At 45.4% G+C, this 27865-nt stretch overlaps 1 protein-coding gene across 1 annotated transcript in view; it reads left to right on the top strand.

Moving 5' to 3' along the window:
* Positions 1–26542, top strand: part of KDM5B (lysine demethylase 5B) — a 47012-nt gene extending 20470 nt beyond the window's left edge. The window contains exons 8-27 of the mRNA XM_062013370.1: positions 341–499; positions 1062–1181; positions 1618–1776; positions 2204–2385; positions 5221–5383; positions 6320–6439; positions 8040–8234; positions 8634–8815; positions 9414–9538; positions 9763–9913; positions 11459–11573; positions 13325–13680; positions 13801–13939; positions 14371–14550; positions 14835–14993; positions 16291–16776; positions 18869–18980; positions 20168–20322; positions 20852–21178; positions 21894–26542. Of these exons, the coding sequence (XP_061869354.1) occupies positions 341–499; positions 1062–1181; positions 1618–1776; positions 2204–2385; positions 5221–5383; positions 6320–6439; positions 8040–8234; positions 8634–8815; positions 9414–9538; positions 9763–9913; positions 11459–11573; positions 13325–13680; positions 13801–13939; positions 14371–14550; positions 14835–14993; positions 16291–16776; positions 18869–18980; positions 20168–20322; positions 20852–21178; positions 21894–22031 (3723 nt within the window). The 3' untranslated portion in view covers positions 22032–26542. The remainder of the gene's footprint in view (positions 1–340; positions 500–1061; positions 1182–1617; positions 1777–2203; positions 2386–5220; positions 5384–6319; positions 6440–8039; positions 8235–8633; positions 8816–9413; positions 9539–9762; positions 9914–11458; positions 11574–13324; positions 13681–13800; positions 13940–14370; positions 14551–14834; positions 14994–16290; positions 16777–18868; positions 18981–20167; positions 20323–20851; positions 21179–21893) is intronic.
* The last annotated feature ends 1323 nt before the right edge of the window (positions 26543–27865 follow it).

Genomic DNA, 27865 nt, shown 5'->3' with positions numbered 1-27865 from the left:
GATTTGTGAGCCCCTGACAGCTGTTAGATCATACCTGCCAAATCCATGGTGCTGCTGATTTCAGCTGTCCTGGCCACTGAGTCAAGTTGTCTGTCACTGGAGGGAGGGGAAATCCAGGGAAGGGCTTGCAGCTCTTGTGGGCCTTCCTGAAATTACAGAGTTGGGTTATTTAAACTCTTACTTCAGTATTTCCTGTGTGTTTTTCTCATTTCCATTTTGGAGAGAAAGTAAAAGTAACCTCTGGGAAATGTCACAGGTGACTGAGTTACCAAAGTGCTCGTTCACCGGGAGTTACCTGAAGTGCTCAAATTCCCACTGTGGCAATTCTGTTCCGTTACAGGTGGATTTGTATGTGTGTCTCTTGTGTGGCAGTGGTAACGACGAGGACCGTCTCCTGTTGTGTGATGGCTGTGATGACAGTTACCACACTTTTTGTTTAATTCCACCCCTTCATGATGTTCCCAAAGGAGACTGGAGGTGTCCCCAGTGTTTGGCTCAGGTAATCTGACCACATCCAAATTGCTCTGAAGGTTCTTTTTTTATGGGTTTTGTTTTCAACTTGATCCTAGGGATTGAAAATCTGACTTGTTATTAATTAAGACTGTGCAAAAAAGGTGATAGAAGGTAAAGCTAAAATGAGGTTTGGGCATGCTTCATATTGGAAAGCTATCAGTTCATATGTTGGGAGCCAAAAATTGATGTGCCTTCAAAGAATGCATTTGATTTTAATTGGCACCTTTCCTCTGTATTTAAAATTAGAGTCTCACTGGATGCTTCAGCATGGAGGTCTATGCACCTTTCTTTTTTTTTGCTTAGTTTTACCAGAGGAAGGAGGAATTAGGCATGTTACTGCATTAATGTTTGTGCACATTTCCAAAGAAATCAATATTGGGGTTTAGTGAGTTAAGCTGAGAGTTTCTGACTTGGGGCAGTCATTCTGTGTCAGTCAGGTCTCCTGCCTTGTTACCCATCAGATGCTGTAATAGTAGCCCACTTGTGTAAAATCTGAGCACAGGTTGTCTTTCCAAATACATTCTACAAATAATCTGTTTCAATTGCAGGAGTGTAATAAGCCTCAAGAAGCATTTGGGTTTGAACAAGCAGCAAGAGACTACACGCTTCGCACGTTTGGAGAAATGGCAGATGCATTCAAGTCAGACTACTTTAACATGCCAGTACATGTATGTTCCTGTATTTAGCCTGATTCTGTAATGCAGATTTCATTTTTTGCACTTAGTTGAAATATAGAACTTCTGAGGGAGAAGGGGAATTCCAGTATTGAATGGGAGAACCCAAAGCAGAGGTTCACATTTATGTCAGTGAATCCTTGTTCTTGCTGGTGTCATGGTTCCTTGTTCCATCAGCTTCTTGGGTTTTGAGGGGTTTTCTGGTTTTTTCCCACTTTTGAAGAAGTGTCTGTAAGGCAGAGAGTACTCTGCTATCCATTTCTGAGAGAGCCAGAGCAGCAGCGTGTCCTGGGTGGAAGCACATTTCTGCTGCAATGGGAAAATACTTCAATCTGTTGAAGGTTCTCCCTGAGACAGCTTTTAGATACATGCTTTTTATACACTGATTCCTCAGTATGTGCTCCTTAGCTTTATTTCTTCTCATACTTAGATGGTCCCCACTGAGCTGGTTGAAAAAGAATTCTGGAGACTTGTTAGTACCATTGAAGAGGATGTGACAGTAGAATATGGAGCTGATATTGCTTCGAAGGAATTCGGCAGCGGCTTCCCAGTTAGGGGTGGGAAATTTAAAGTTAGACCAGAGGAAGAGGTAAGTCTTTTAGTTCACTGTCATGTTTGTATTGCATTCTTCATTAGTCTCTTTGGTTCAAAGGACTATAATGGAACTGGTTGCAAAGTGTTTGTTCTGTGTATCTGGCACACTATTTGAAGAGGAAAATTACATCAGAGTTTGGAATAAATAGTAAACTTGCTGTGGTCAGACACAAAAGCCACAGGTTTGTTCTGTAACTTAATAAATTTATCCTCCAAACTAAAGAAAAGTCTTGTTTTAACAAGCAGCTCTGGTGAGGCTTGTTAAAAAGGAAAAAAGGACCATTAATGGATGTTTTGTTCTTTGACTCATTGATCTGTTTCGTATGTTTTTCATTTGGGAAAGGTGCTTTTCTCCTGGTGCTCTTTTGGCAGTTTTACCTCCTTTGTTGTATAAACCTGCAACTGTTCTGTTCAATTTTCAGGAATACCTTGATAGTGGCTGGAATTTAAACAACATGCCTGTGATGGAGCAGTCTGTTCTTGCTCACATCACTGCAGACATATGTGGAATGAAATTACCCTGGCTATATGTAGGAATGTGCTTTTCTTCATTTTGTTGGCACATAGAAGACCACTGGAGCTATTCGATTAACTATCTGCATTGGTGAGTTTGAGGAATGAACTCAGCCCAAGAAGCAATCTCCCTTTCACTCCTCCTTCCTCACTTTAATTAGTGGACTAAAACCAGATTCATAGAGTTCAGAACATCCTTTGCAGGATTGCAGGAGGGTTAAATTTGACACCATGTGATTCCTGCGTTGATTTGAACAAGAGGTCATACTTTGGAAAGAGACATCCATTCCCAGCTTAAAAAAATCCATGAGAGGTGCAGCAGATATTCCATCAAATGTTTTATGCTCGATGTAAAACTAAAAACCATGCAAGTTTTTTTTTTACAAGTCATCTAGCTTCAACTAACAACCTTAGGATCCTGCATACGTTTCTGTCTATCAGATAGATCATTCTGTCATAAATCCTCTCATCAAGTGAACACTTGTCAACTGTAATCAGGACAGGTCTTTGCCATCTCTTTGATATTCTAAACAGATTGAACTTCTTAAACCTCTCACCTTACAGCAGTGTTTCTAGAGTTTGAATTGTTCTTGTCATGCTTTCTGAAACCTGTCAAGCTCTTTCCCTTTCGTTGTTCACATAAGTATTCCAGCACAATTAATGAAACCAAATCCCAGCTGCTATTCAGTAGCTTGTCTTTTTGGTTGGTTATTCAATTGCTGCTACTTGAAATAGCTGCTGCTGTAGCACAGTCCAAGTAGTGACTGACTTAATTCACTTGCTTTCTTAGTACTTGACATTATTAAAACAAATGTTAGAGTGAAACTAAGCACGTGAGTGGTCAGGATTGCATTGTAAAAATGATCTTCCATGTAACTTATTGCTTTTTGAACTCAGGCTGAAAACTGGGAAGGAGAGGATTTTTATTTGCAGTAGAAACTTCACTCCCTCTAGGAGAGCTTCCCTCACTGTTGTCAGAATGGCATTATGTCCTCCATAACTTGTCCCAAATTGCATTAGCACTTGCAGTCGAGGCCAGAAAGATGTGTAAGTGGACACATGTACATTTGAGCATGCATGTACATACACTCAGAGACATGTGAAAGTTGCTCTACCTACTTCTAATTTATTTCTCCTCCAGCATGAAAGCCCTTGACATCTTTTATTTTCATTTGCAAGTATTCTTCCACATTTCCCTTCAGCTTAGAAATTTAAATTTGGGGGTTTTAGCCTATTGCAGAGCAGTGTGTACTTGGCCAGAGGAGTCAATCTTGTTGGCTTGCTGCTAGAGACAGTGCTTCTAACTCAGAGAGGCTTCAGGAGGCAGGACTCATTCTTGTGAAGTACCAGGCATGGCATATCCCTCTTCAGTGTTCCCGTGTGCCCTGAAGCAGCTTGTATCCTGCTGCAGTATTTTGAGCAGATGGCCCCAAATGAACCAGGCTACAGCAGCAGACCTTTCATAGGGTTGAAGGTAGTTCTCCTGTGTGACTATAAATTCTGTGGTAGTTCTTGAAATGGTAGAAGGAGAAAAACCCAAATATTTGCCTCTGAAGATGTTTGCAAGTAAATGTCAGTCACAGTCAGAGGAAGAGTTGTGGTCATTGATGTTGTTATTTCTAAAGGCAGACACGTGGAGCTATCGGTAGCAGTGCAGAGAGAACTGTCACCTTCACCCATTCAGCACTGTGCTGCCTTCATAAGGCTGGCATCTTAACACATCCCTTAGAATTGTGTCTTTCTCCATTACCTGTTCTCCTGGAGTCCAGACACCCTGGTACCAGTATCCCGGTCCAAGTTTAGCATAGTTTGACTGCTGCCATCCATTTCTTGGCACTGACACTTAGCAAGGAGCAGAGTTCTTGACTAACCCAGTGCTGGGTCAGGACACAGGACACTTTTTAGTTGCATCTTGTTTTTAGTGGCTGGTATTCATGAATTCATAAAATTGTTCCAAGATGATGACCAGGTCCAAGGCTGCACAGTCATTTAACACGCATAATGGTGGCTCAGCTGGTGCTACTCCTTGTGATAGATGTGGAACTGCCCTTCCACAGTCCTTCCTGCTAGCTGTCCTCTTCACTGTGACAGAGGTGCTGTTTGAGTACAGGAATAAGCTCCTGGGTATGAGGGACATGCTTCTGGATTTATACTTCACTCTCATCTTCTGGAGTCCTCCCAATTGCTTCATACTTTGTGGAGAAAAGGAACACCCTTGGGTCAGCTTTTCTCTGCCAGCTCTTCAGGAATCTTGGGAGAAGGTGATTTGTCCATCATCATCTTTTCTAAATGCCTTTTCTAACATAGGTCTTTAGAAGGGATTGGAAGGCATTTGCCATCTTAGAGCTGCAGTGAGACAGCTCCACTCTAAACCTGAAACAGTATCTACTGGAACACATCTGCATAACAATTTTGCTCAACTGACTTTCACTGGATTAAGCTGTTTCTTAAAGTTCTTTGTTCTTGCTCTGGATATGGATGACTTGTTTTTTCCTTGATGTCTTTTTTGCATAATTTAGAAGCTTAATTTCTACTTAGTATAAATTAATTTTATGGCAGTTGTGCACAAGGCAGAAAGAACTGGCTTTGGTTGTTAGATCCAAGAGGGAGCTTGTGTCATGGTAAAAGACAGACAGCTCGTGTTTTGAGGTTGTGCTGGAATCAGCAGAACTTCACTGAGGACTTCTTCAGTCTCTTTTTTATTCCCCCAGAATATTTTAAGCATGTGCTCAGAAATGTAGGCAGTTACAAACTTAGGTCTGGAGGAGGGACGTGTGCAAAATGTGAAGATTCAGGAAGGTGCATAATCTTTGCATTCCTTCCTGGTGATATACCCTTTCTTTTGACATGGTGTGTTTTAAAGCAGAAGACTGAAAATGTAACTTACAAGATTGCTTGTATTTAACTTTGTTTAATAATCTTGCAGGGGGGAGCCTAAAACGTGGTATGGAGCCCCAGGGTATGCAGCTGAACAGCTGGAGGATGTAATGAAGAAGCTTGCTCCAGAGCTATTTGAATCTCAGCCAGATCTCTTGCACCAACTTGTCACCATAATGAACCCGAATACTTTGATGGCCCACGGAGTGCCTGTATGTTGTTGGACTCCTGTGCTACTCCCCCAGACCCAACCCTCTTTCACTTGCACTGAATTCTACTTCAAAGCTGATAATTGAAGCCACTTTTATTACAGAGATGGTGTGATAGTTTCCATGTGTGTTTTATCTTCCTTGTCTAGTATAATGTGCCGGTATGAACAGGTGGGCAATGGAATCATTGCTTTTGGAACTGCCTGGCAACCTCTTCTCCAGAGATCCACCTTAGTGTATTTCTATTTCTGTATCTCAGCTGGGAAGTATAGTCTTGACCTTTGAAACAATGGCAGGAGCTCTTCATATGTCTGTCTAATCAGACAGGTGTTTTTGGCATAGAGTCCCTGTCAAGGGGCCAAACCCCATTCTTCCTTTGTCATCCACATCCTCTTATTTTTCATGGATAAGTTCTTAGGTATTTTTAAACATTTTTCATCAGTTTCCATTATATTCCATGCTAGCTTATTCATGGGAATTATGTCCCTTTACAACTTAATTAGCATTTGACCAAGTGACCTTGGGACTTAAAAGGAAAATCTGGAAAAAGCAGCAAAATTTGTGGTGTCCACTATGCTTTGGGAGACTCCAAAACTGAAAGATGCAGGAAGACCTGCCTGCTTTCATGCTGACTGTGTAGCACCAGAAGTGTTAGGTTTACAGCACTATGAACTTTTGAGTAGGTTCTAAATTTCCCTTCCCCTTCAGCTTCACCTGTGTGACTGCATGCAGGAGGCACAGAGCTGCCTCAGTGGCTCAGGCTGCAAGTATGGCTGAAGGAAACCATGGCTCTCTCAATGCCAGTTGTCGTTCTTGGGCTTGCCTTTTAAAACTAACCAAAGTCATGGTAGAAGTTACTGGGAACTGGAAATCCGTATTCTCTTCACAGCCTGCACTCTGCACAGGTTTGACCTAATGCTTGTCTGTCTTTTCTCCTAGGTTTATCGAACCAATCAGTGTGCTGGGGAGTTTGTGATCACCTTTCCAAGAGCTTATCACAGTGGCTTCAACCAGGGTTTCAATTTTGCTGAAGCTGTGAACTTCTGCACAGTTGATTGGGTATGTTCCAAACCCAGTTTTTTCATGAAGTGTGCAGTTCCAAAGTTGTTCCCAGCTGACATACAGCTCCAATTTACTGTTGATGGACAAGCATTATGGAACGTAACAATGTCTTTCTGAAGGTATTCTGTTCATGTAGTGAACTGTGGACTTGCTCTGGTTCCTTTGGAATGATGCATTACAGATGATGTACCTTTTACAGCAAGGAGGTAGGCAAGGCCTAAAACCTGAGAAGCACCAGTGCTGCTAGAACCTACCCCTTCTGTAGCCTCAAATTCTGTTCAAATCCTCAAGAGCTGGATTGAAAATTTACTCTTCGTTGCTGTGCTTTCTACAGATGAAAACCAAAGCTGTCTTGGACTTCTTTTCTGCTTTGGTTTCTGTGACAAAGTCAGCTTATGCATTTAACACACATTAAGAACAGTTAAAGATTTCAGTAGTCCTCTTGGGGTGGAAAAGTAGTAAGAACTGCGTCTGATATGAGTAACTCTTGGATAGCAGAGCTGTTGCAGTTTTTTAGGGAAAAATATAGTAATAAGAAGGGAACAGAAAGCTTTAAATGTTAAAACCAGAAGGTTGAGGTCATTAGGTCACAGTCATTTATTAAGTTTTTTATCTTTTATTTAAATGAAAATGAAACTAAATGGAGGATAGTTGTTACAAAGTGACAAGTAATCATTTCTCCTTCCCAGCAGGCTTCTCAGACAGTGTTGCCTGATCTCAGAAAGATCCTTTTTTAAGCTGCTGATATTTTGAATTACTCCTCTTCTGATCATTTTTTCCCCAAAAAGACCTGAGCATTTGTGAATGCAACTCGTGTTAAAATGATGCTAGGTTTAAAAAACATCTCTGAAGTAGAAGTGATGACATAGGAGATGACTAAAGTTGGAAGAAAGCTTCATTCATTGTGGCTGTGTTTGCATATTGGTTGGTTTGGGTTTGTTTTCTCTGTTGTCCTCCAGTGAGTTTCATACTGGACCCTTAATACATAACACTGTAACTGGAGCATCCCTCTTGGCCTGGCAAGTGAGAACCTTAAAGCTCTGAGTACCCTGCCCAGCTCCTAATGAATTTTCACTCTGCCTGGGGTTAGTTAGAGACTTCAGTGGTTCATGGAGTCAGCAATTTCTCACCCTACACAAACCAGCCGTATCATCTGGGCAAAATGTTCAGTGTGCCCTGTAACCCACGTGTGACGGGGCATCCCTCGAGTGGCAGGAGCAGGGCGAGTGTTCGTCTGCTGCCCTTTGACACTTCCTCAGCCTCTGTGTACTTTTAGCTTGGGTCTTCCTGAGCTTACTGAGGTCTAGTGATTTCATTACCATAATTATGGTCTCCTCCAGGTAGCTCGTTGTCCTGCTGAATGCACCTAAACTTGCACCCACAGTGCCCCTGTGAAAGAGCTGTCAGCAGCCCTGGGTTACAACAACTCAGGGTCTATGCTTTCTCTTGTTTTACACTCTGAATTAGGAGTATTGTTACTAGAAGGATTTGTCTTGGCTTGTCACTTGGATAGTTTTTGGTCAGTAGCATAAAAAGTTACTATCTTCATGTAATTTCCCAAAGCAGCTCTTCATTCACTGGGTGTTTTTCCACACAGCTGCCGTTGGGTCGCCAGTGTGTGGAACATTACCGGCTGCTGCACCGCTACTGCGTGTTCTCTCACGATGAGATGATCTGTAAAATGGCTTCCAAAGCAGATGACCTGGACGTTGTGGTAGCATCTACTGTTCAGAAAGACATGGCTATTATGATTGAAGATGAGAAGAGGTTACGTGAGAAGGTTGATAAACTGGTGAGTTGGAGGAAATCACGTTATAACCAACAAACTAACGGTCGAAACTGTGGTGTGCAAGCACGTGGGGACTTGTACTGTGCTGGCAAGGGCCTTAGTACCTTCCTGAGCAGCAGTTTTTACTTCAGAGGACTGCTTGGCTAAAGAATCATTTGTTGTGCATCTTGGTTTAGCATCTGCCCCTTAATGTTCAGAATGTCTCTTTTGAAGTCATATTTTCCTTTCAGTAGTTCAATCAGAACAGGTGATTTTTCATTACCCGTGGTTTCTGTCTACCTGGATTTAATATCTTACTTCTAAACTTCATGATTCCTTTGATAAATTTAGCTTCTAATGTTTTAGCTTGGAATAATCACCCCTTCATTACACTTTGAAGTGATGGAACACGTTCTTTTGCAGGGAGTGACTGATGCAGAGAGAGTGGCTTTTGAGCTGTTTCCTGATGACGAGCGACAGTGCTTGAAGTGTAAAACCACCTGCTTCATGTCTGCTGTTTATTGTCCATGTAAACCTGGGTTACTGGTGTGCTTGTACCACGTCGAGGATCTCTGTTCCTGTCCCTCCTACAAATATAAACTTGGGTAAGCTTTAGGTAGTGAATAATTCTGTGTGCTGGTGATGTTTGTGTGTGTAGATCATCTGGCGCTTGCTCTGTTGCGTTAGCACTGCTCATCTCTGTGCTCTGTTTCCCTCAGTCCTTTGCAAATATAGTGTCCCCCAAACAAAGTGCCTTTATTGTGCTCCTATACAAAGACTCTTTCTTTTCAGCAGTCAGCTCTTCTGCTCTATAATGGCAAAAAATTGCTGGATAAGTTAGTTTGCTTTTTCCTTTATAGCAGGGTCGTCCTTGCCGAGTGCTGGTTTTCTGCTTTTGTTAGCTTGCCTTCCTATTGTCATCTTTCCTTTCCTGTTGTTTGTTGTATTTGTCCTACTTGAATGCAATTTATCATAAGACAATTTCCCAACTGCTTGTTAAAGTTGCTTTTTGAAGTAATTGCAATGTTGATATTGTCTTGGGAGCTACACAATGTGGCTTTAGGTCTATTATATACCCCTGGATGCATAGTGGATGATTTCTGTGTTGTATAGATCAACAACATCTTGATGCCCCTCCTTTCCACCCTGCTGCTCCCCTCCTCCAGCTTTTGCTGAGGGCTTTGCATTCTGTGGTACTTGCAGGTACCGCTACACGCTGGAGGAGCTGTACCCGATGATGAACGCGCTCAAGATGCGAGCGGAGTCGTACAACGAGTGGGCTTCCAACGTCAGCGAGGCTCTGGAGGCCAAAATTAACAACAAAAAAAGTAAGTGTCTTAACCTTTTTCCCACAACACATAATTTAAAATGGCTGGGTTTTCTCTCTTCTATTTTTTTTTGTTTGTTTCACAACATCAGCAACTTTTGTCTTCTGTGACAATCAAAAGAGATCTTACCCAGTTTCATGATTTAAAGCAACTCTTACTCACCCTTGCCATTTAACATCTATCACAAAGGGAAAGTTTCATTAACTTAGTGTCTTTCCTGAAAGGTCTCATCAGTTTCAAGTCTTTGATAGAAGAATCAGAAATGAAAAAGTTTCCAGACAACGATCTACTGCGACACCTCAGACTGGTGACACAGGATGCAGACAAATGTGCCTCGGTTGCACAGCAGCTTCTTAATGGCAAAAGGCAAACCAGGTAAATGTTACTCTGTGTTTGCAACAACACTGAGTCACTGAAGATAGATGCCAGTGATAGATGCAGATGCCAGTGTTCTGTAAGACTTAAAGATGGAAGTCATCTTTTTGTTGTCTCTAGAGAGCCATCGTTTAAGGGGGATCCACCTCTACTGGATGTAATAAGTTAAACATCCTAGGCTTTCAGTCTCTTCTTCCTCTATGTTTGACAGTTGGGCAGTGGATTCATTCCCTCCAGAAGGGAAGACTGGTGTGGCATTTCCAGACATAGCAACACCCCACAAGATACAATCCACTTGTCGTTGTACTGGGGGATTGGAACTCTGTCAGTGCTGCATATGTCCTTAGATTCATTACACTTAATGCCTTGTGGAAAAATTAAGTGTCTTCATGTCCTCAGCTGAAGCTGATGGGAGTATTCATGAAAAAGTAACAAAAGAAAGAAATAAAACCAAAGACAGACAAATGTTGCCCAATACAATTGCTCACCACCTGCTGACTGATGCCTCAGCAGTGATCCACCCCTACCTCAACTCCCCCCAGTTTGGATATTGGGTTTATATACTGGGTTTGGGTTTGTGATTAATAACCCCACATGGATATGAGTGTGTGTGGATGCACAGAAGTATTTATGTTAAAACTTATGTGTTTCCCTGGAAGATACTACAGGACTTCCATCCAAAATAGTAAAATACTGTAGACTGTAAGGCAGCCTGTGTTGTACCTGAATTCGTTTTCTTGTTCGACTTGCTGTGGGTTTGGGGAACTCCCAATATGATCTTGCATATCCTTTAAAAAGATCTATTTTTAACATAGAATGGTAAATTAAAATGCATTTTATAGTGTTCACATTCCAGTCATGCTGGCATGTCCTGCTGGGATGATGTTTTCCTCTTTTGTTTAAATGACATATTGTGAATTAAATTGGAGCCAGCATTGTAAGAGATTTCTTTCCTTTTCTGTTCAGGGTTCTCAGGCCTAGTTAGTATTGGCTTGAGTTTAGAGAGGTTTTTAATATTGGCCAGATTGTTAATGCTTATAAGCCACTCATTTGATACAAAGCTTTTAGATACAAATGAAAATGATGATTTCAGTGTAAAGAGGATTGTTCAGAAGTGCCTACACGACCTGTAAATATAAAACCCATTCAAAACTGGGATTTGTTCTCTTTTGGTGTGGGCATGGGCAGAGCCTACTACAATAGCTATTGCAACATAACTGAATGGTTTGTCCACAATTCCTTTGTGTCCTGGAAAAAAGCCCAATTTTATTCCATAATAAGCAGCACTCTTCCAAGGCTGAGTAGTTGTTCCAGAATACTATTTAATATGAAAGAGTCCTTCCAACAATGGCTTATTCTGCTGCAGCTAAGTGAAGTTTTCCCATGGATGTAAGCCCTGGGCTCCTTGGATGCTTTTGAGTATTCTATTATTTATGAGTAAAGCTTGCCTCACAAGAAATCACCAGCAGATGTTTGAGAAGTGTAGATTTGATTTTCTTCCTTAATGGCATCCAACAAAGCTGAATGGTTGGTGTGTCATTGCAGGTACCGCTCTGGAGGGGGGAAGTGTCAAAACCAACTGACTGTGAACGAGCTGCGGCTCTTCGTGAGGCAGCTCTATGCTCTGCCCTGTGTCCTCAGTCAGACACCATTACTGAAGGTAACTTGGAAAGTTCTAGAGGAAAGAACACAAGCGTTTGTCATAGTGATGTATTTGCACTGTATCAATCTCATCTTACTGTTTGCTCCAAGAATAAATACGGTAACTGGCAGGCCGGGGCGGTTTGCGTAACGGAGCTCTCTGGCCCGCTGGAGTCTGTGGTCAGGAGGGTTTTGTACAGCATATGGGAATCAAAACGTTAATGTTGTAGGAGGTGATGCAAAGGAAAGCAGCAGGATGACCTGGGTAACTACAGGTTAAGTGTTTGGGGTCAGTTGCCTAGTCTTCTGTTAGGAGTGAAGCCAGGTTTATCATGAGAATGCTTAAAACTTATAATTCTCTGAGTGACACTTTTCCCATTTATATCACTTTCCCTCTTTGTTAATCCAGAATCAGCTTTCTCATAGTCCTGTAATTAGATACCTCCTCTCCCTGTCAACCCACATTCCAGGAAAAGTAAAGACAAGCCCAGCCAAAGCTATCAGCCTAAGCTACCTAAATAGTTGTTCTAGCAGAGTACCTGCTGCTGGCAGTGAGTCAGATCACTTTGTCTCCCACAACCATCAGCTCGTGCTGATTATTTGCTCACCAGATGATCAACCCTCAGATGAACTGAAAGAAATTCAAGATTTGGTTTCAGAATTTGCCAGAATGTTGCACGTCACACTGAGGGGTAATAAAGATCAGGAACATAAATACTGGGCAGCAGCAATTCCTGTCTTAAAGAAGGACTTTGTGTGTTTGTGACTCTTGGAACCAGGAGGTGCAGGGTCCAGCTCCTAAATGGTCTCTTAAAGTGTCTGCACAATGCTGAGAGACCAGATGGTATCATGTAACTATTGAATCAGAATCAAACAGTTCAACTCAGCTTTGGCTATTGGTTTTGAAGCTTGATCAGGTCTGGAACGGAGTGTCAGAGTTTTCTCTAATCCTGTTTACAGTTATTTGTTTATAGCATTGGTAACTCTGAAATGCTCTTACTGTTTAAAAAACAGAAGTTCAGAAATGGCAGACATGCAAACAGTTCTCCATCTGGTCTTCTTGAACAGGGAAATATCAAACACATATGGTCAGGGTATTCTTTGATATCATTCTCAACTATCCTAAATTATATATATTCATGCAAATTAGGCTCTTAATATAAAGGACCAACAGTTACTGGAGGTGGGATTGCAATTTAATATATCTCTAAAAAGAGATTGTCCCCCTGTGCTGGGCCCTGGGTAGGCTGCAGCTCCAGGGCTGTGCTCAGTGCTGGGCCCCTCACTCACTGCCACAGGGACACTGAGGGGCTGCAGCGTGGCCAGAGTCGGGCACAGAGCTGGGGAAGGGGCTGGAGCACAAGGGTACTGGGGAGGGACTGGGGGAATGGGGGTGTTGAGGCTGGAGAAGAGCAGGCTGAGGGGAGACTATCTCGCTCTTGGAAACTCCTTGACAGGAGATGGTGGCTGAGGGGGGTTTGGTCTCTGCTCCCAAGCTACAAGTAACAGGGCAAGAGGAAACTGTTGCTCCAAGGGAGGTTTAGATTGGAGATGAGAGACAATTTCTTCCCTGGAAGGGTTTTCCAGCCTTGGCACAGGCTGCTGATGGCCACGTTGGAGTCCCCTTCCCTGAGGGATCTCGAAGCCATGTAGCTGAGGCCCATGGGTTAGTGGTTTAGTGGTGGGTTTGGCAGTGCTGGGGGAAGGGCTGGACTGTATGAACATAAAAGTCTTTTCCAACCTCAGCCATTCTGTGATTCTCTATTTCAGGATCTTCTTGATCGTGTGGAAGCTTTTCAACAGCAAAGCCAAAAACTCCTTTCTGAGGAAATGCCGAGTGCTGCAGAACTTCAGGAGCTGTTGGACGTCAGCTTTGACTTCGACGTCGACCTGCCCCAGCTGGCTGAGCTGCGGATACGCCTGGAGCAGGCACGCTGGCTCGAGGACGTGCAGCTGGCTTCCTCAGACCAAAACTCACTCACTCTAGATGATATGAGACGTCTCATAGACTCAGGTGTCGGACTCGCTCCCTACCCGGCGGTTGAGAAAGCAATGGCGAAGCTGCAGGAGCTCCTCACCGTGTCTGAGCACTGGGATGACAAAGCCAGAAATCTGATAAAAGCCAGGTAGAAGCTAAATCTTAGTGTTGCAATTTGTACTTCCCTGAGCTTTCCATCTTAAGATGGAAACAGTTGACTTTGCTCCTGAAGGGGCTCTCTGTTGTTCATCGTGCTTTGTTTCCACAGACCACGGCAGTCCCTGAGCAGTCTGGCGGCTGCAGTGAAGGAGATGGAGGAGATCCCAGCCTACCTCCCCAGCAGGGCTGCACTGAAGGACGCGGTGCAGAAGGCCAAAGACTGGCTGCAGGAGGTGGAAGCTCTGCAGGTACATGAGCTGTACTCTCAGCTTCACAGCGAGTGACTGTGATGCTGTTGGGTCGTCAGCCCCATGCTAGGTGCTGCAGTGTCACACTGAGTTATGAATTCTTGAGCCATTGGTACCATCTGTTGCCATAGACATGGGTGCACTTCTGCACCCAAGTATTTTATTAGCTTTCCCTGTGTTACTGTACTTGTTGACTAGAGCATGAGAAGCAAAAATATTGGCATAACAGCTGTGGAAGTGCCTGAAGTGTCTCAGCAGTAAGTTCATTTTTACAGGCTCTACCTTCAGTTACTTGAAATGACTTGCTGAGATGCATGAAGTGGGTTGGACTAGATGATCTCTAATTCTTTAGAGATCATCCTACCTTTCTGTGGTTCTGAGAAGTGGTACATCTTACATACATCCAGCATCTCTGAACTACACTCTGACAGGTTGGAGGACGTGTGCCCGTCCTGGACACGCTGGTGGAACTTGTCACGAGAGGCCGATCCATCCCAGTGCACCTGGACTACCTGCCACGGCTGGAGGCCTTGGTGTCAGAGGTTCAGGCCTGGAAGGAGTGTGCTGCTGGCACCTTCCTGTGTGAGAACTCTCCTTATTCTCTGTTGGAGGTAAGAGATCTTAGCCCTGGAAGAAGACCCTGCAGTGTGCCAGCTGTCTCTGTACCTGCAATCCAAGTGAAACATGAAGGTGTTTGTGATCTGCCTGTTGTATAGAATTGAACTCTTAACCTTCCAGCTCTCCCCATTTAACAGATAACTTTGTCCTAGTCCCCCAAATGTTTGGAGGAGAAGGATGCAGGAGTCCCTGTTGTACCCACAGTCGCTTGTGGCTGTGTTCAGGCAGGACAAATGCCTTCAGCCATTGCAGACAATGCTGCTCTTCTGTCTCTCAGGTGCTGTGTCCACGCTGTGATATCGGGATGCTGAATCTGAAGAGAAAACAGAAGAAATTGAAGGAGCCAGTGCCAAGTGGAAAGAAGAAAAGCACTAAGCTGGAGACTCTGAGTGACTTAGAAAGAGCACTCTCTGAGAGCAAAGACACTGCCTCTGCGGTATGTGGGTTCAGAGCCTTTAGAACTGAAGTTTCTTCTAAGCCCTTTGAGTCTTTATTTACATCTGCCCCTTGGGCAGGAGTGTTGTCTTCCATTCTTTCTTGCCTGCTGTGCTGTTCTGCAGAAGGACTTCTAGGACTGCACTTCTCTGTGCTTGCTTCAGGCTTTCCAAAATTCCTTTTAGTGGAAAAACAAAATGTGTGTTGTCTTAGTGCATGAAGTAGCCTCAGAGATTGCCAGGCAGTGCCCAGACCCTCACAAAGCACAGGAACGTGAGAAAATGAGACCTACTGTCCCCTCACCATACCAAAACCTTGTCAAAGGTAAGACTGGGTTTTCCCTAGTCTGATCCTTTCAAAGAAAACAGTAACCCAACACTGTTTGTCCTTAAAACAAATACCATAAATAATTAAGGAAAATTTCATCTGTTCTGAAGTTGATGAAACTCTTGTTCTGGATGGAACTGACTTGGTTGCTCAAGGGAAGGGGCTTCATCCCAAAAGACTTATTTCAGAGCCTCCACCACAGTCATGCTAAATGTCCCATGATGAGTGAGGAGCAGTAGGTTTGGTTGGGATGGAATGTAACTGTCCCTTTAGCTACAGTCCCTTCAAGTTTTAACCTATGGCAACTACTTGGGTTCAGTGCTTAGGGTTTGGTCTCCCTCATCTGGAAATGCAGGCTTAGAGGCTGCATCCTGTGAGTGCTGTAAGGACAGACAATATCTCATTAATGAAGGGTATTGAAGGAGAGGGACACTCACATGGACTGCACCCAGGGAAACACATTCATTTGGGGCATCAAGCAGATACTTGGGTTTCACTTGAAGTGCATGGGTCAGGGCCCTGTGCACCTGACAGCATGTGCAAGGGGTTTCTGAAAGCTGCCCAGGTAGGTTTTGTGATTATACAGAGTCAGAAAATGTACTTGAGAGATGTTCATGAAGCAGTAGCTGCACACCACATCTGCACTTGTTTCACAACTGAAGCTGCTTTACTGAGGGTATCGTTTTTGTAGCACAAAACATGAAGGATCTGGAACAGAGGAAGGGAGGTAGGAGGTTATTTTCTGTAAGGGAATAAGCTTTGTGTCTCTGGGCCCCATGAGAAAACAGAAGGAAATTCAAGTCACATCACTGCACATCCTCACAACTGTTTCCCTTCAAAGGTTCAGCACCTTGCCTGCGGGAGCGAGGAACTTCTTCACGACCTGCAGTGTGGCTGTGCACAGGTCACCCTGTTTCTCATGAGCACTGTTCCTTTGGAGATGCCAACCCTTGCTTTGAACTCCCTTTCAGATGGCCACGCTGGGGGAAGCCCGCCTAAAGGAGATGGAGGCCTTGCGTTCTCTGCGAGCAGCCAACGAAGTGAAGGTGCTGTCCGGGGAGGAGGACGCCGAGCTGAAAGTCTGCCTGTGCCAGAAGGAGCCGGCAGCTCCCATGATCCAGTGTGAGCTCTGCAGAGGGTTCTTCCACACGGGCTGCGTGTCGGTGCCCAGCGCTCCGCAGGGGCCCCGCGTGTGGCTGTGCCCACACTGCCGCCGCTCCGAGAAGCCGCCGCTAGAGAAGATCCTGCCGCTGCTGGCGGCCCTGCAGCGCATCCGCGTGCGGCTCCCCGAGGGGGACGCCCTGCGCTACATGATCGAGAGAACTGTGAACTGGCAGCACAGAGCACAACAAATGTTGTATTCAGGGAATCTAAAACTCATACAAGACAAAATGGGCTCAGGATTGTTGTACAACAGGTGGCAAGCCACAGCAGGCCAGTTGCCAGAGACAAACAAGGTGAGGCTGAGCTGCTGTGTGGGCTGTCCGTGGCACCTCTCTGGGTCCCGGGTTCACGCTGGCAAGGCATGTGGTTGATGTGTTGCTTTGCAGATGGAAGGAGTTTGAGTCCTGCCCTGATGGTTACCCAGGACACATGTGGCCTCCAGCAACAGCTTCATGTTTTTCTGCTGGAGTCCTGGGAACAATTACTCCTGAAGAATCTTTCTCCTCCTCCCAGCTCCTGCACTCTAATGTGACACCATGAACGACAGAGTTGCTGAAGCTATTGTTTCTAGAGTGCTTAGCATTCAATTGGGTTTTATATTCTCTTCTTTACAAATATTTCAATATAGTTTGAAGTGTTTGGAATTGGTAACAGAAGCACAGACTGTCCAGTGTGCTACCAGCACAGCTCTTGGATGAGATTGTTCTCAACTGGGTGGTATTTTGTGTCCATTTCTGCTCCTTCTTCTCCATGTTGCTTACTAGAACTCCCAAGCTGGATATTCTGCTAATATTACTGAATTAAGCTACAGCAAGTGTTTCAGGTCATGAGGGAGTTTCAACCTTTCTCCAGTAAAGATCTTTTAAAGGGAAAGTGGGAAATCAGTAATGTATTTCTAGTTTTCCTGAGAGAATAAATAATGTCTGTGCAGCATAAAGAACATAAACCACCCTCAAACGAACTGCACTCTGTTGCTTTTACCTTTTTGATGGAAACACCTTAGTTTTGCAGGTCCAACCCTGTCCCAATTCATCTGTGTGTTTGAGTTTTTGTGCTCAGTTATGTTGAAACAAAATGTGTCACGTGCTCAGAGAGGTATCGTAGCTGCTTCTGAAGGAACCCAACTACTCCAAGTTAACCAAAGCCTAGTCTTAGAAATTGAAACTGTATTCAGGCATCCAAGAGATTTATTTTATGATAATTTAAGATAAAAGTATCTTCTTAGTAGACCAACTAGTATAGCTGAGAAAAACTGGGCAAGGTTTTGGGCGTATAAGTTGATATTTGGACCAGAAATGGAAACATTAAGCTCAGTTTTATTGGCACAGTTGTACCAGCTCAGCGTGGTACCATGAGGTTCCTCCCACCTGAAGGCGCTCTTGATCATTCTTATGTGGTCTAGAGCTTAAATCAGTAAGTCTCCTAAATCAAGATAACCCTGTCAGAGCTGGTTAGGTCCTTGTGACTGCACTTCCCAAATCAGACGTCCCTGGGAAGCTCAGTGCAAGAGCATCTGACCATGTGCATGAGCTGTGCCTGAGCCAAGGAGCCTTCTGGAGATGGTGGTACTGAGGGCGAGTCTGAGGTGGCCTCTGGAGCCACCTCAGCATGGGCACTGAGCTAAGACTTTGTTCTCAATTGATTTCAGGTGTTTTTTGGTGAATCCATTGTCTCAGAATTGCTGTCCTGTGCTGTAGCAACTCTATTTTCTATAATACCTAGGGTAATCCACCGCTCACTCCCTCAGAGGAGCTTGTACTTGTAGCAGGAGCTGTTGGAGTTGGGCTCCTTTGGCACTGGGCAGAATGTGCAGCATTTAGTTAAGCTTGAAAAATTACTTGAAAACCAGCTCAGCTGAGAGCCAGGTTTTGAAAGGGACCCAGACACTTGAATTAGTGAGGTAGACAAGACGTTGTAAGGCACCTGGTGAGGTGTCTGTGTGACACTCATGAGCTGCCAAAGGGACCACACACAGGTCAGCACGTGTTTGCCCTCAGCACATCCTCGAGCTGCTGAGGCAGAGAAGTGCTTCCAAACAGGTTGGTGTCTCATCAGATGGTGAGAAACTGTAACACTTCCCTCACTTGAGGTGATTCCAGAAGTGAAGGCCTTGCTTCCCTGTGCCAGGGTGGCCCCTCAGGCTTACTCTCCACTGGCCACATGTGCCACTGCCCACCTGCTGCTTTCTGATCTCAGAACAACAGCTCACAGCTAAGAATTGGCATGATAAAGCTGCTTTTGCCTGTTTCCAGGTGTAAGATGAAGGGTTTAAGTGGATCAGATTGAACAGCTATTGTAAGAGAAACAAATATTGATTCTATAGCTGTTATTTGTCACTTCAAAACTACTCAGTCAGTGAAAATGTCTCTGTGTTTTGTTTTCTAGGTTTCCCAGACAATTGGAGCAATGTCATTCTCCATGCCTCATGACTGGGATAACAGAACCATATATTTACATTCTCCATTTTCTACAGGACAGCACTGCATCCCACTTCATGGTTTGTAGCCTTCACTTTGACTTCTTTCTCTTTTTTTCTTCTCTTTGTTTTTTTTCTCCACTCTTGTTTGGTGGTCAGCAGCAGATGGCTGGGGCAGGGAGGTATGTGACTTCACACTGGTTGCTTCTTTGTCCTCTCAGCTGCTTTGTCCAGCTCTGGCAGGGGATAAAGTTCTCAATGATGCTAATTGCCCACAGGGTACATAAGTCCTTGGAGGTTGTGCTGCAGCACAGCTGTCACAGTGTCACAGAGGACTGAGTTCTCTTGGCTGCTGTGCCAGGTCACTCAGGGCAGGTTCTGCCTTCTCTCTGCCTCAGGCTGAGGCAGAACTGTTTCCCTGAGAGGGGTGTCAGCCCCTGTGCCAGGCTGCCCAGGGAGCTGGGCAAAAGCTTTGATCGCAAAGCCATGGAGCTGAGGTGCTGAGGGCCAGGGATTAGTGCCAGACTTGGCAGGGTGAGGGAAGGGATTGGACTTATGAGCTTAAAGGACTCTTCTAACCAAACAATTCTATGATTCCATGCTTTCAAGGCAATGCAGCTTAGTCCACACTTGATGTTACAGCAGTTGGATGTTACAGTTCAAACAAGGCAGTCCAGGTTTACTTTTCAGGCCTTGACTGAGTTGTCCAAGTACTCTGTTAAAAAGCTGTTACTTGTGCAGTGATTTTGGCCTCCCCTGGCTGTGGCTGTGTCAGAAGCCCACTGCAAGTTCTGAGAGTCAACAGCAGCAGAGAGTGGTGACTGCAGAGGAACTTGGTTGCTGGGTTCATCCTCTCGGCTTTCCTTCCACCTCTTTTGGCTTTGCCTATGCATCTCACTCTGTTTGTTCTCCTTACCCACTTGTGATGTAGTGAGGGGATCATCATGCTTTATGTAGCTTCAGCAGCAGGAGAAATTGCCAAAAATGATGGCATTTGCTTATCCTTGAACCAGCAAGAAATGCCAGCATGGAAGGGTGCTGAGCCACAATGCAGTAACTGTGCAAGCCTTTGTCTGTCTCTAATCCTGCTGTTAAAAATGAGCAGTGAAGATGGAACAGATAAGAGTTCATTTGTACAGTTGCAGATCTTGAGAAGTCTTTGACAGTTTTTCTTAATGTGCTACCAGAGAAGGATTTTTGTGTGTGCTGCTCCTCTGTGCTGACACTGAAGAATTCCCACTCTCCCCCCTCCCTGTCTTTCCTAACAGTCGTTAGCACAGAGCTGGATGAGCTGATGATGGAAGCGCAGCTCCTGCAGGTTTCTCTGCCAGAAATTCAGGAGCTGTACCAGATCCTGTTCATGAAGCAAAGCCCTGTCCCACAGGCAGAGCAGAGATCAGCTGCTGGAGCAACAAGTGAAAAGGCAAGTGTCCAACCATGCAGTGGGGTTGGGTCTCTGTGGAGTGGAGGCTCAAACCCACAACTTCACAGGGAGGTTTGAATGTGTGTCTGTAATTCCATGAAAATATAGGGGGTTTTGTTCAAAAGGAGTCAGGTTATTGGTAACAAGTTTGTCACAAACTGGTTCAATATGATTTGTGGCCTGTTGCAGTTTTACAATTCGAATCTGGGTTTTTATGGTCACTCTCTGTATTTTCATTACCCCTGTCCTAGCTTTGCCTCTTGTCCCGTGCTGGGAGGTTTCCTGGGAGAGCTGCCTCTGAAGCAGCAGATTCAGGGACAGGGAGTGAGAATATTGTTTTAAATAAATTGTGCCAGTGAGATGTGAGCTGCCCTTTGATCCCCTCACACATCCTGCTGCTGCTGGAAAGGTGACTCTGTCAAATGCTGTGCTTTTCCTTCAGCCCCTTCCCAGAAGCAGGGGCTGCAGTATGAGGATGAGGAGTGGTAGCTGCAGAGTTCACAGTTTTGCTGAAATATCTTTGCAACAGAACGACTGCTGCCGAGGGAAAAAGGATGGAATTAGTTACATGGAGAGAAAGCTAAAGCGGCGTTTGGAGAGAGAGAGCTTCTGTGATGAGAAGAGAGCAAGAGTAAAAAAAATGAGAACACCCAAAAAGAAGAAACTGAAACTGAATCACTCCAAGGATCTGTGCACTAACAAACTGGAGAGAGAGCGGGAGCGTCTCTTTGAGGTGCAGCGTTCCAGCGAAAGCCACCTGCTTCCCTCAGACATGTCATTCTCTGAGCAGGAGGACTCTGAGGATGAGGATGCCATCTGCCCTGCTGTGAACTGCCTCCAGCCTGAGGGAGATGAGGTCAGTAGAGGCAGATGCACTGCTGTGCTCTGGGTGCTGGGACCTGGGACAATCAGCTGCTCTCAGACTGACTGCAGAAACAGGACTTAGAGAGTGAGCGTGAGGCTCTTGGCAACAAAGCATTGGAACAGGCTGCCCAGATGGGCTGTGGAGTCTCCTCTGGAGACATTCCAAACCCACCTGGACTAGTTCCTGTGTGCCCTACTCTAGGTAGTGCTGCTCTGGCAAGGGGGTTGCACTGGATGAGCTTTGGAGGTCCCTTCCAACCCTTAATCGTTCTGTGATTCTGTGAGACAGTGTCTGCTGCCACTGGGAGACATCCAGTGAGGGGAGGGGGAGGTGGGGGTGCAGACACCATGTGCATCTCTGCTCTGGAAACACAGGTGTCAATAGACATGGTGGGCTGCAGCCTGAGGGTAGTGGCAGCACCTCGGAGCTCTCCACGGCCCATCTGTGCTGGGAGATGAGAAGAGGGACATCCCCAGGGCCTGGGAGGGCAGTTGCCATCCGTAGTCTTGCTGTGGGTGGGAAAGCAGCAGGAGGGCCGAGGGATGCCTGCCCTCCTGCCAGCATCAGTCTGGAGAACAGCGACTGTAGTTGTACAAGGGAATATTTCTCACCCATTTAAATAGCTCAAGAGCCCCAAAGTGGGCACGGAGCACTGTGAGTGTTTGCCCAGCCCTCTCTGAACACCGCCCTGTCTGTGCCTCCATAGGTGGATTGGGTCCAGTGCGACGGCAGCTGCAACCAGTGGTTCCACCAGGTGTGTGTGGGCATCACGCCAGAGATGGCAGAGAAGGAGGACTACATCTGCACCAGCTGCTCTGGGAAGGACTCGCAATACCGGAAGTAAAACTCCCTGTAAAACCCTTGAGGACTCGAGGAAAGAAGGTTGAGTTTTCCAATAAAGCCGCAGGGGCTGGTTTAAGAACCAGGTTGCAAATGGTGCTACTCCTATCCTTATGGGATCATTTTCCAGACTCAAACAAACAATTTTTTTGACACTTTTTGTATTTTCTCCCTTGAGCTGTTTGTGGTTGTTGAGGTTTGAGATGCTGACTGTTTGCAGGGGTTTCCACCAATTGGAAGGCATTTGACACACGCACCTTTTCTTGTACAGCATTAAATTACCTCTCTGGGATTTACCAGCGTATTTAATTCAGCTTGGTTTAGGTGCAAAAACAAAACAAAACAAGCCTGCACCATGAATATTTTTTTTCCCCAATAAATCCTCTTTTGAGGAAATCCCTGTTTACTCTGTTTAACTCTTTGGAGACTTTAGGGTTTGGGTTTGTTTTTCCCCCACTTTGTTTTTCGTAGGTTAGGTTTATTTATCTGAGCAATAACTTCTATGTCTGGTTTTTCAGTGACTGGAATGACAATTCTGAAGAGCGTGTTGCTTCCTAGCATTGGTTGATGTACAGAAAGCAAATGTTAGAGCCTAGTGTCACTGATGGCCCAGTGATGTAGAAGACAGGAAACAAAAAAACCAATCTGTAAAGTAATTGCCACAGCTGTATTTTGGCTTTCTCCTTTTTTGGGTAGCTTGTATCAAATGTTGCAGTTTATATTGTGGAATAAACCCCTGGTTATGTTATAAAATTAAATGTTGGTGTTTTTAGAGAGCTTGGAATGCAGTTTCATTTCCTCTGGATCAATACTGATTGCCTTGGTACATTCGAGTTTGGAGTGAGAGGCAGATGAAAATGTTAGTCACAAAGGGAAACTCTCTGCAGGTTGGGTGAATAAAGGGTTGAACTACGATTTGTGGTGGGGCAGGGGCAGGAACAGGGAGCTGGGGCGGCAAAGGGGAAGCATTGGCCGTGGACAGATCCCTTCAGCTGCCTCTGCTTGCATTTAGTGTAACATCCTGAGGAATGAGGACATGCCTGGAGTGGTTTTGATTCTGTCAAAGGCTGTTTAGGGACCTTACTGCAGAGTAAGAAGGGGCAGCACAGGTGGTGCCTCTGAGAAGGAGACACCATTTAAAGCCCACAAGGTGAGACTTCTGGAGACCTGTGTGTCAGAGAGAGCTCTCTCCTTACAACATCCAGTCCTCACCAAAGATGTGGCAACCCTGGTATTCCCTCTGGTTGTTATCCAGAGGAATTTGCTGGTAAACTTGTCCCTGCTGGTCTCAGACCTTTCCCTGTGGGCAGAAGTGCACAGAGACACTGAGCACAGGGCAAAGCCTTCAAACCGTGTGTGACATGGTGGATCTCTGTGGAGTAGAATTGGGCAGGAACTCAATTTCCCAGGAGATCAGCATCTTTTCTGAACCTTGAGTAGGATTTTTACTCTCATGTTGACTTTTAAGAGAATCTTCATCCCGGCGTTTGACGTGATGGGAGGGTGGGAAGACAACCTGACCACATGCACATTAGTTGAAGGAGTGTGTGCTTCTGTAGTGTGACTTGTCTCTTATTTACTGTAATCACCAAAAGAATGGTTTATGATTTGATTATTTTTGTTGGAAGAAATCTTTGTGCAATGCTCAGGTAACAGTCCAAGCTATGGAAAACACCTTTTAACTTCCTTTTAAAGGGAGCAGACGAACAAACTTGAAACAGAAAGAGTTTGCACAGTGTTTTGACCCAGATGAATTGTTCCTAAAGTTGCTCTCACAGCATCTCTTTTATTTTTGTCCCATAGAAGAAACAGCTGTTCACCAAAAAGTGCCAGAGGAACTGGGTGCAATGAAGTTCAGTGTGATGGTTCAGTGTAGGACCACTGGAAGTTGTCATTTTGTGGTCAGGTATCTGTGTGGATCTGCAGCCCTAGGTCTCTGCAGAAGGTTTCTTCTGAAGGTGGCCAAAGAGATATTTTTAGGCAGTTGTGTCAGCATTAAGGGAAGGGGTTGGAAGTGGTGCTAGTTTTCTTCACACTCTCCTCCTTCACACCCAGACAACACATACACAGTTCTTCTTGTCCACGGGCTGAAGCTGCTGCTGCCATTGGTGCAGTTGGTGGTTGGCCCCAGCAGCCACCAGCAGAGACAAAGGTGCAGTGTAAAGTGGAGAAAAGATGAGGATTTGGTCTAAACTTCCTGTCTCAAACAGTAAAGTAACCCAGTGCTTCCCTTCTCAGCACCATCCAGGTGGTGGTCTTTGCTGACAGCCAGGGTGAGAAGGCAGGAAAAGTCATGCTATCAGGGGATTAAAACGAGTTCAGATTCAGAAAGGAACGTCATTTCTGAGGGGCAATACATCAGTCCCTAATATTTTATATACATTTGGAAGTTGGGTACACAGACTGCTGATTCAGGGAGTGCCAACGCTCCCTTCACAGCTGTGGAGTTGTGTGTTCCCTTGTGAAGCAGCACCGAGGGGAGAAAACCAACCCAAATGTCATCTTTGTGCATTGTAGGACTTGATGGTCATTTGGTGCTCAGCCTCAAGGCTGTGTGGGAGGTATCCAGTGCTGACAAAATACACATATGTTCAAGGAAATGATGCAGTAACAGCACAGTTAATTTTCCAGCTTGACACAAAGCTGTTGTGTTACAGCTGTGTGATGCCTGCAGTGCTGTTGAGGTGTTAGTGCGCTTCACAGGGAAAAGAGGCTCCAGCTGTAGGGCAGATCCCTGCCAGAGCAGATCAATAAGAGGAGCAAGGATGAGCATTTCAGCTGTTGTATCTGCAGTAGGAGATGTGTTTGTAAGACATGGCTACACATGGGATTTGGGAAGGGGAAGCCTCCAGAATACACACATGGGCAGCAGCTACCTGGGAGCATCATGAAGGACTGAGATGATTTTATGTGTGTGTGTGCTTGCCACCTGAAATCTGTATGAGCTGGGCATCAAAATATGTAAGCAATTCATTAAATGTAGTAAAACCAGTAGCTGCCCGTCGACAGAACATGCAGTTTGCTCCAAGAGTGTCTCCATCAGTCAGAGTTTGTTGAGGCCAACCCCAGTGTTAGGGAGTATTTGGGCTACTTTGGTGTCTGTTGGGCTTTGGGGGTTTCACCTTGTTGCTGCCTGGAGTTGTATTTTAACCAAGTTGGGGATGGGTCAGACACGTACCGTGTAACATCTCCAGCTGATGCTGCATCTGTTCCTTGTGCCAGGCTTGATTTTCTCTTGGAAGATTTGTGCTGGTTACAGCAGTCCCATGTCAGCTACACCTCTGTCTTGGGGGTGTTCCTTGGCAAGGGTCTGCAGGGGAGCTGAAGGGATAGCATGCCTTGCCCACGAGTGGAAACATCACAAGAGGAAACAAGGAGTTGATAAGGAAATATCTTTTCCTGCCAAGAAATATAATCTTTTTGTGGTGACTTAACTTTCTTCTGTGAAGCATGTCAAAAGAAAAGGTGAATGTCAGAACCCCTTCAGCTTTGAGGCAGAATGTAGGGCACTGGCAAGGTGAGCTCTGGGTTTGCTGGCTTTGCAGGATGCATCTGTACACAAAGTGTTCAAAGAGACTGTGCAGTGTGCAAACCAGAAGGGAATTCAAACATGAAAGCACCTGGAAGACTCAAATACATCTAATTCTGCACCTACAGAAGGACAGCTTGGAGCATTGAGAGCAGTTATAGGGTCACTTGAGCAAAAAAGAAGGGTGAGGGGCTAGATAAGCATTGCTATTTCTGTGGTATCTTGAGTTGTTCTTCCTAGTTGTAGAGAAAATCTTGAACTTGAGTCACAAAAGTTACATGTGTGAATTACAGGAGCACTTGCCTGCATCTCCCTTGACAAGAACAGTGAAAACTATATTGGTGGTGACTGGACACATTCTCCAAGAGAATGGCCTCCAGCTTAGGTCAGCAGAGCTGGCTTGGAATATGATGAAATACACAAAAAAAGTGATGTGTGGATGGGGAAAGGGTGTCTCCAGCAGAGGAACGTGACTTGTGCACAACTCATGAGGTATTCTTAATTATTTGATAGCTTTAGGACAAGACTAAAAACCAAACACTCCTTGTGATAGCACATATATATTTCCAGGTAATCACTTGATAACTCTGAAGTAGCTTTTGAGCAAAAAGTGGTCTGGGCAGGGAAAACAGTCCCTTGTTGGTGACCTGGATAATGACAGGCTTTCTCTGAAAAGTTCTCACAGGCTGGAAGGTGCCCAAGGTAGGGACCTGTAGGTAGGAGTAAAAATGTGTTACCCAGCACAGGATTTACCTGGGCTGAGCCCTGGAACTGGACTGTGTTTATATATCAGTCACTGTCACAGTGCCAGGGGTCATTAATGACTGAAGAGACACTCAGTTCAGAAAAATCACCAGGAGCCCCACACTCCAGACCAGCTGGGACCTACTGCCAGCACCATGCCAAAATGCAACTCCATCCTCATCCTTCCTGTAAGAAGCCCATTTTGTATGTGTTAATACTGCTTTTTGGTACCTGTAATGATTTGTAAAATTGCTTATAACTTCCTAAATAAACACTTACAGAAAAGAGATGGAAACAGAGCAGTACTTTGCTCCTCTGCAAACATGTGGCTCTTGTTTTGCCCACAGCTTGAGACCATCTGCCAGCTGCCTTGTTCCTGACTCACATGGAGTGTCAGTAACCTACTTTCGCTTTCCCTGAGCATCATGTTTGGGACCATTCAAACCTGAGGCAAGGACTTGAGGCTTAATTTACCTTCAGGCATGCCTATAGCCTGGAACCATGTAGCCATCATGGTTCCCTGTGGCAGGGCTGACTTGAAGCACTGCCCCTGCCCAGAATTTCTGCACAGAAATCATGTACAGAAGTGGTGTGGGAAGGATTCAAACCTTTCTGAGACAAAGAGGGTTTTTTTCCCTGTTTTGCAGGGAAATCTCACACCCAAGGGTGACTCTTGCACCAAATATTTAAATGGTGGGTGTCAGGGTTGGGACATCCCTTTCTTTTCTGTTGTATCTAGCAACAGGACAAGGGGTGATGGGATGAAGCTGGAACACAAAAAGTTCCATTTAAACCTAAGAAAGAACTATTTTACTGTGAGGGTGAGGGAGCCCTGGCCCAGGCTGCCCAGGGAGGGTGCAGAGGCACCTTCTCATGAGGTCTTAAAGACCCATCTGGACACGTTTCTGTGTGACCTGATCTAGGTGGACCCACTTTGGTAGAGGGGTTGGACTAGATGAGCTCTAAAGGTCCCTTCCAACCCCCACCATTCTATGGCCCTATGAACACAAAGCTGTTTTGGCCCAGGTACCTGCCATCTGGCCAGGGCCTTGAATAACATCAGTCTGCTCCTGAAGGCTCCTCCAGGCTTATGGTGGGACTGAAAAGGGTGGGAATAGCAGAATTCTTGTGGTTAGAAAATATCCTTAAGATCACCGAGTTCATCCCTTCACCTCACCCTGCCCAGCCCAGCACTGACCCACAGCCCTCAGCACCTCAGCTCCACGGCTCTGGGATCCCTCCGGGGCTGGGCACTCCCCCAGCTCCCTGGGCAGCCTGGCACAGGGCTGACACCCCTCTCAGGGACACAGTTCTGCCTCAGCTCCAACCTCAACCTCCCCTGTTGTGAACTCAGTGTGAGGGACTAAATGCAGTTCCAAGGGCTCTGACTGACCCCTGACTGCCGAGGGGACAATCTTTGGCAGGGCGCGGGCTCCCGCTGAGCGCCTCGGCCCCGGTTGTGGCTGTGGGAGCCCCGGCCGCCATGTTTCCGCCGCCGTGTCCTCCCGAGCCCCGCCGCGTTCCGCCGCGCCGCTGGAGGCCGCTGTGAGCAGCCGCCCCTGAGG

This window comes from Colius striatus, chromosome 22 (assembly GCF_028858725.1).
Source record: "Colius striatus isolate bColStr4 chromosome 22, bColStr4.1.hap1, whole genome shotgun sequence".
Classification (NCBI taxonomy): Eukaryota; Metazoa; Chordata; class Aves; order Coliiformes; family Coliidae; genus Colius; species Colius striatus.
The sequence above is the reverse complement of the archived record's forward strand: the minus strand, read 5'-3'. Positions and strand labels throughout refer to the sequence as shown.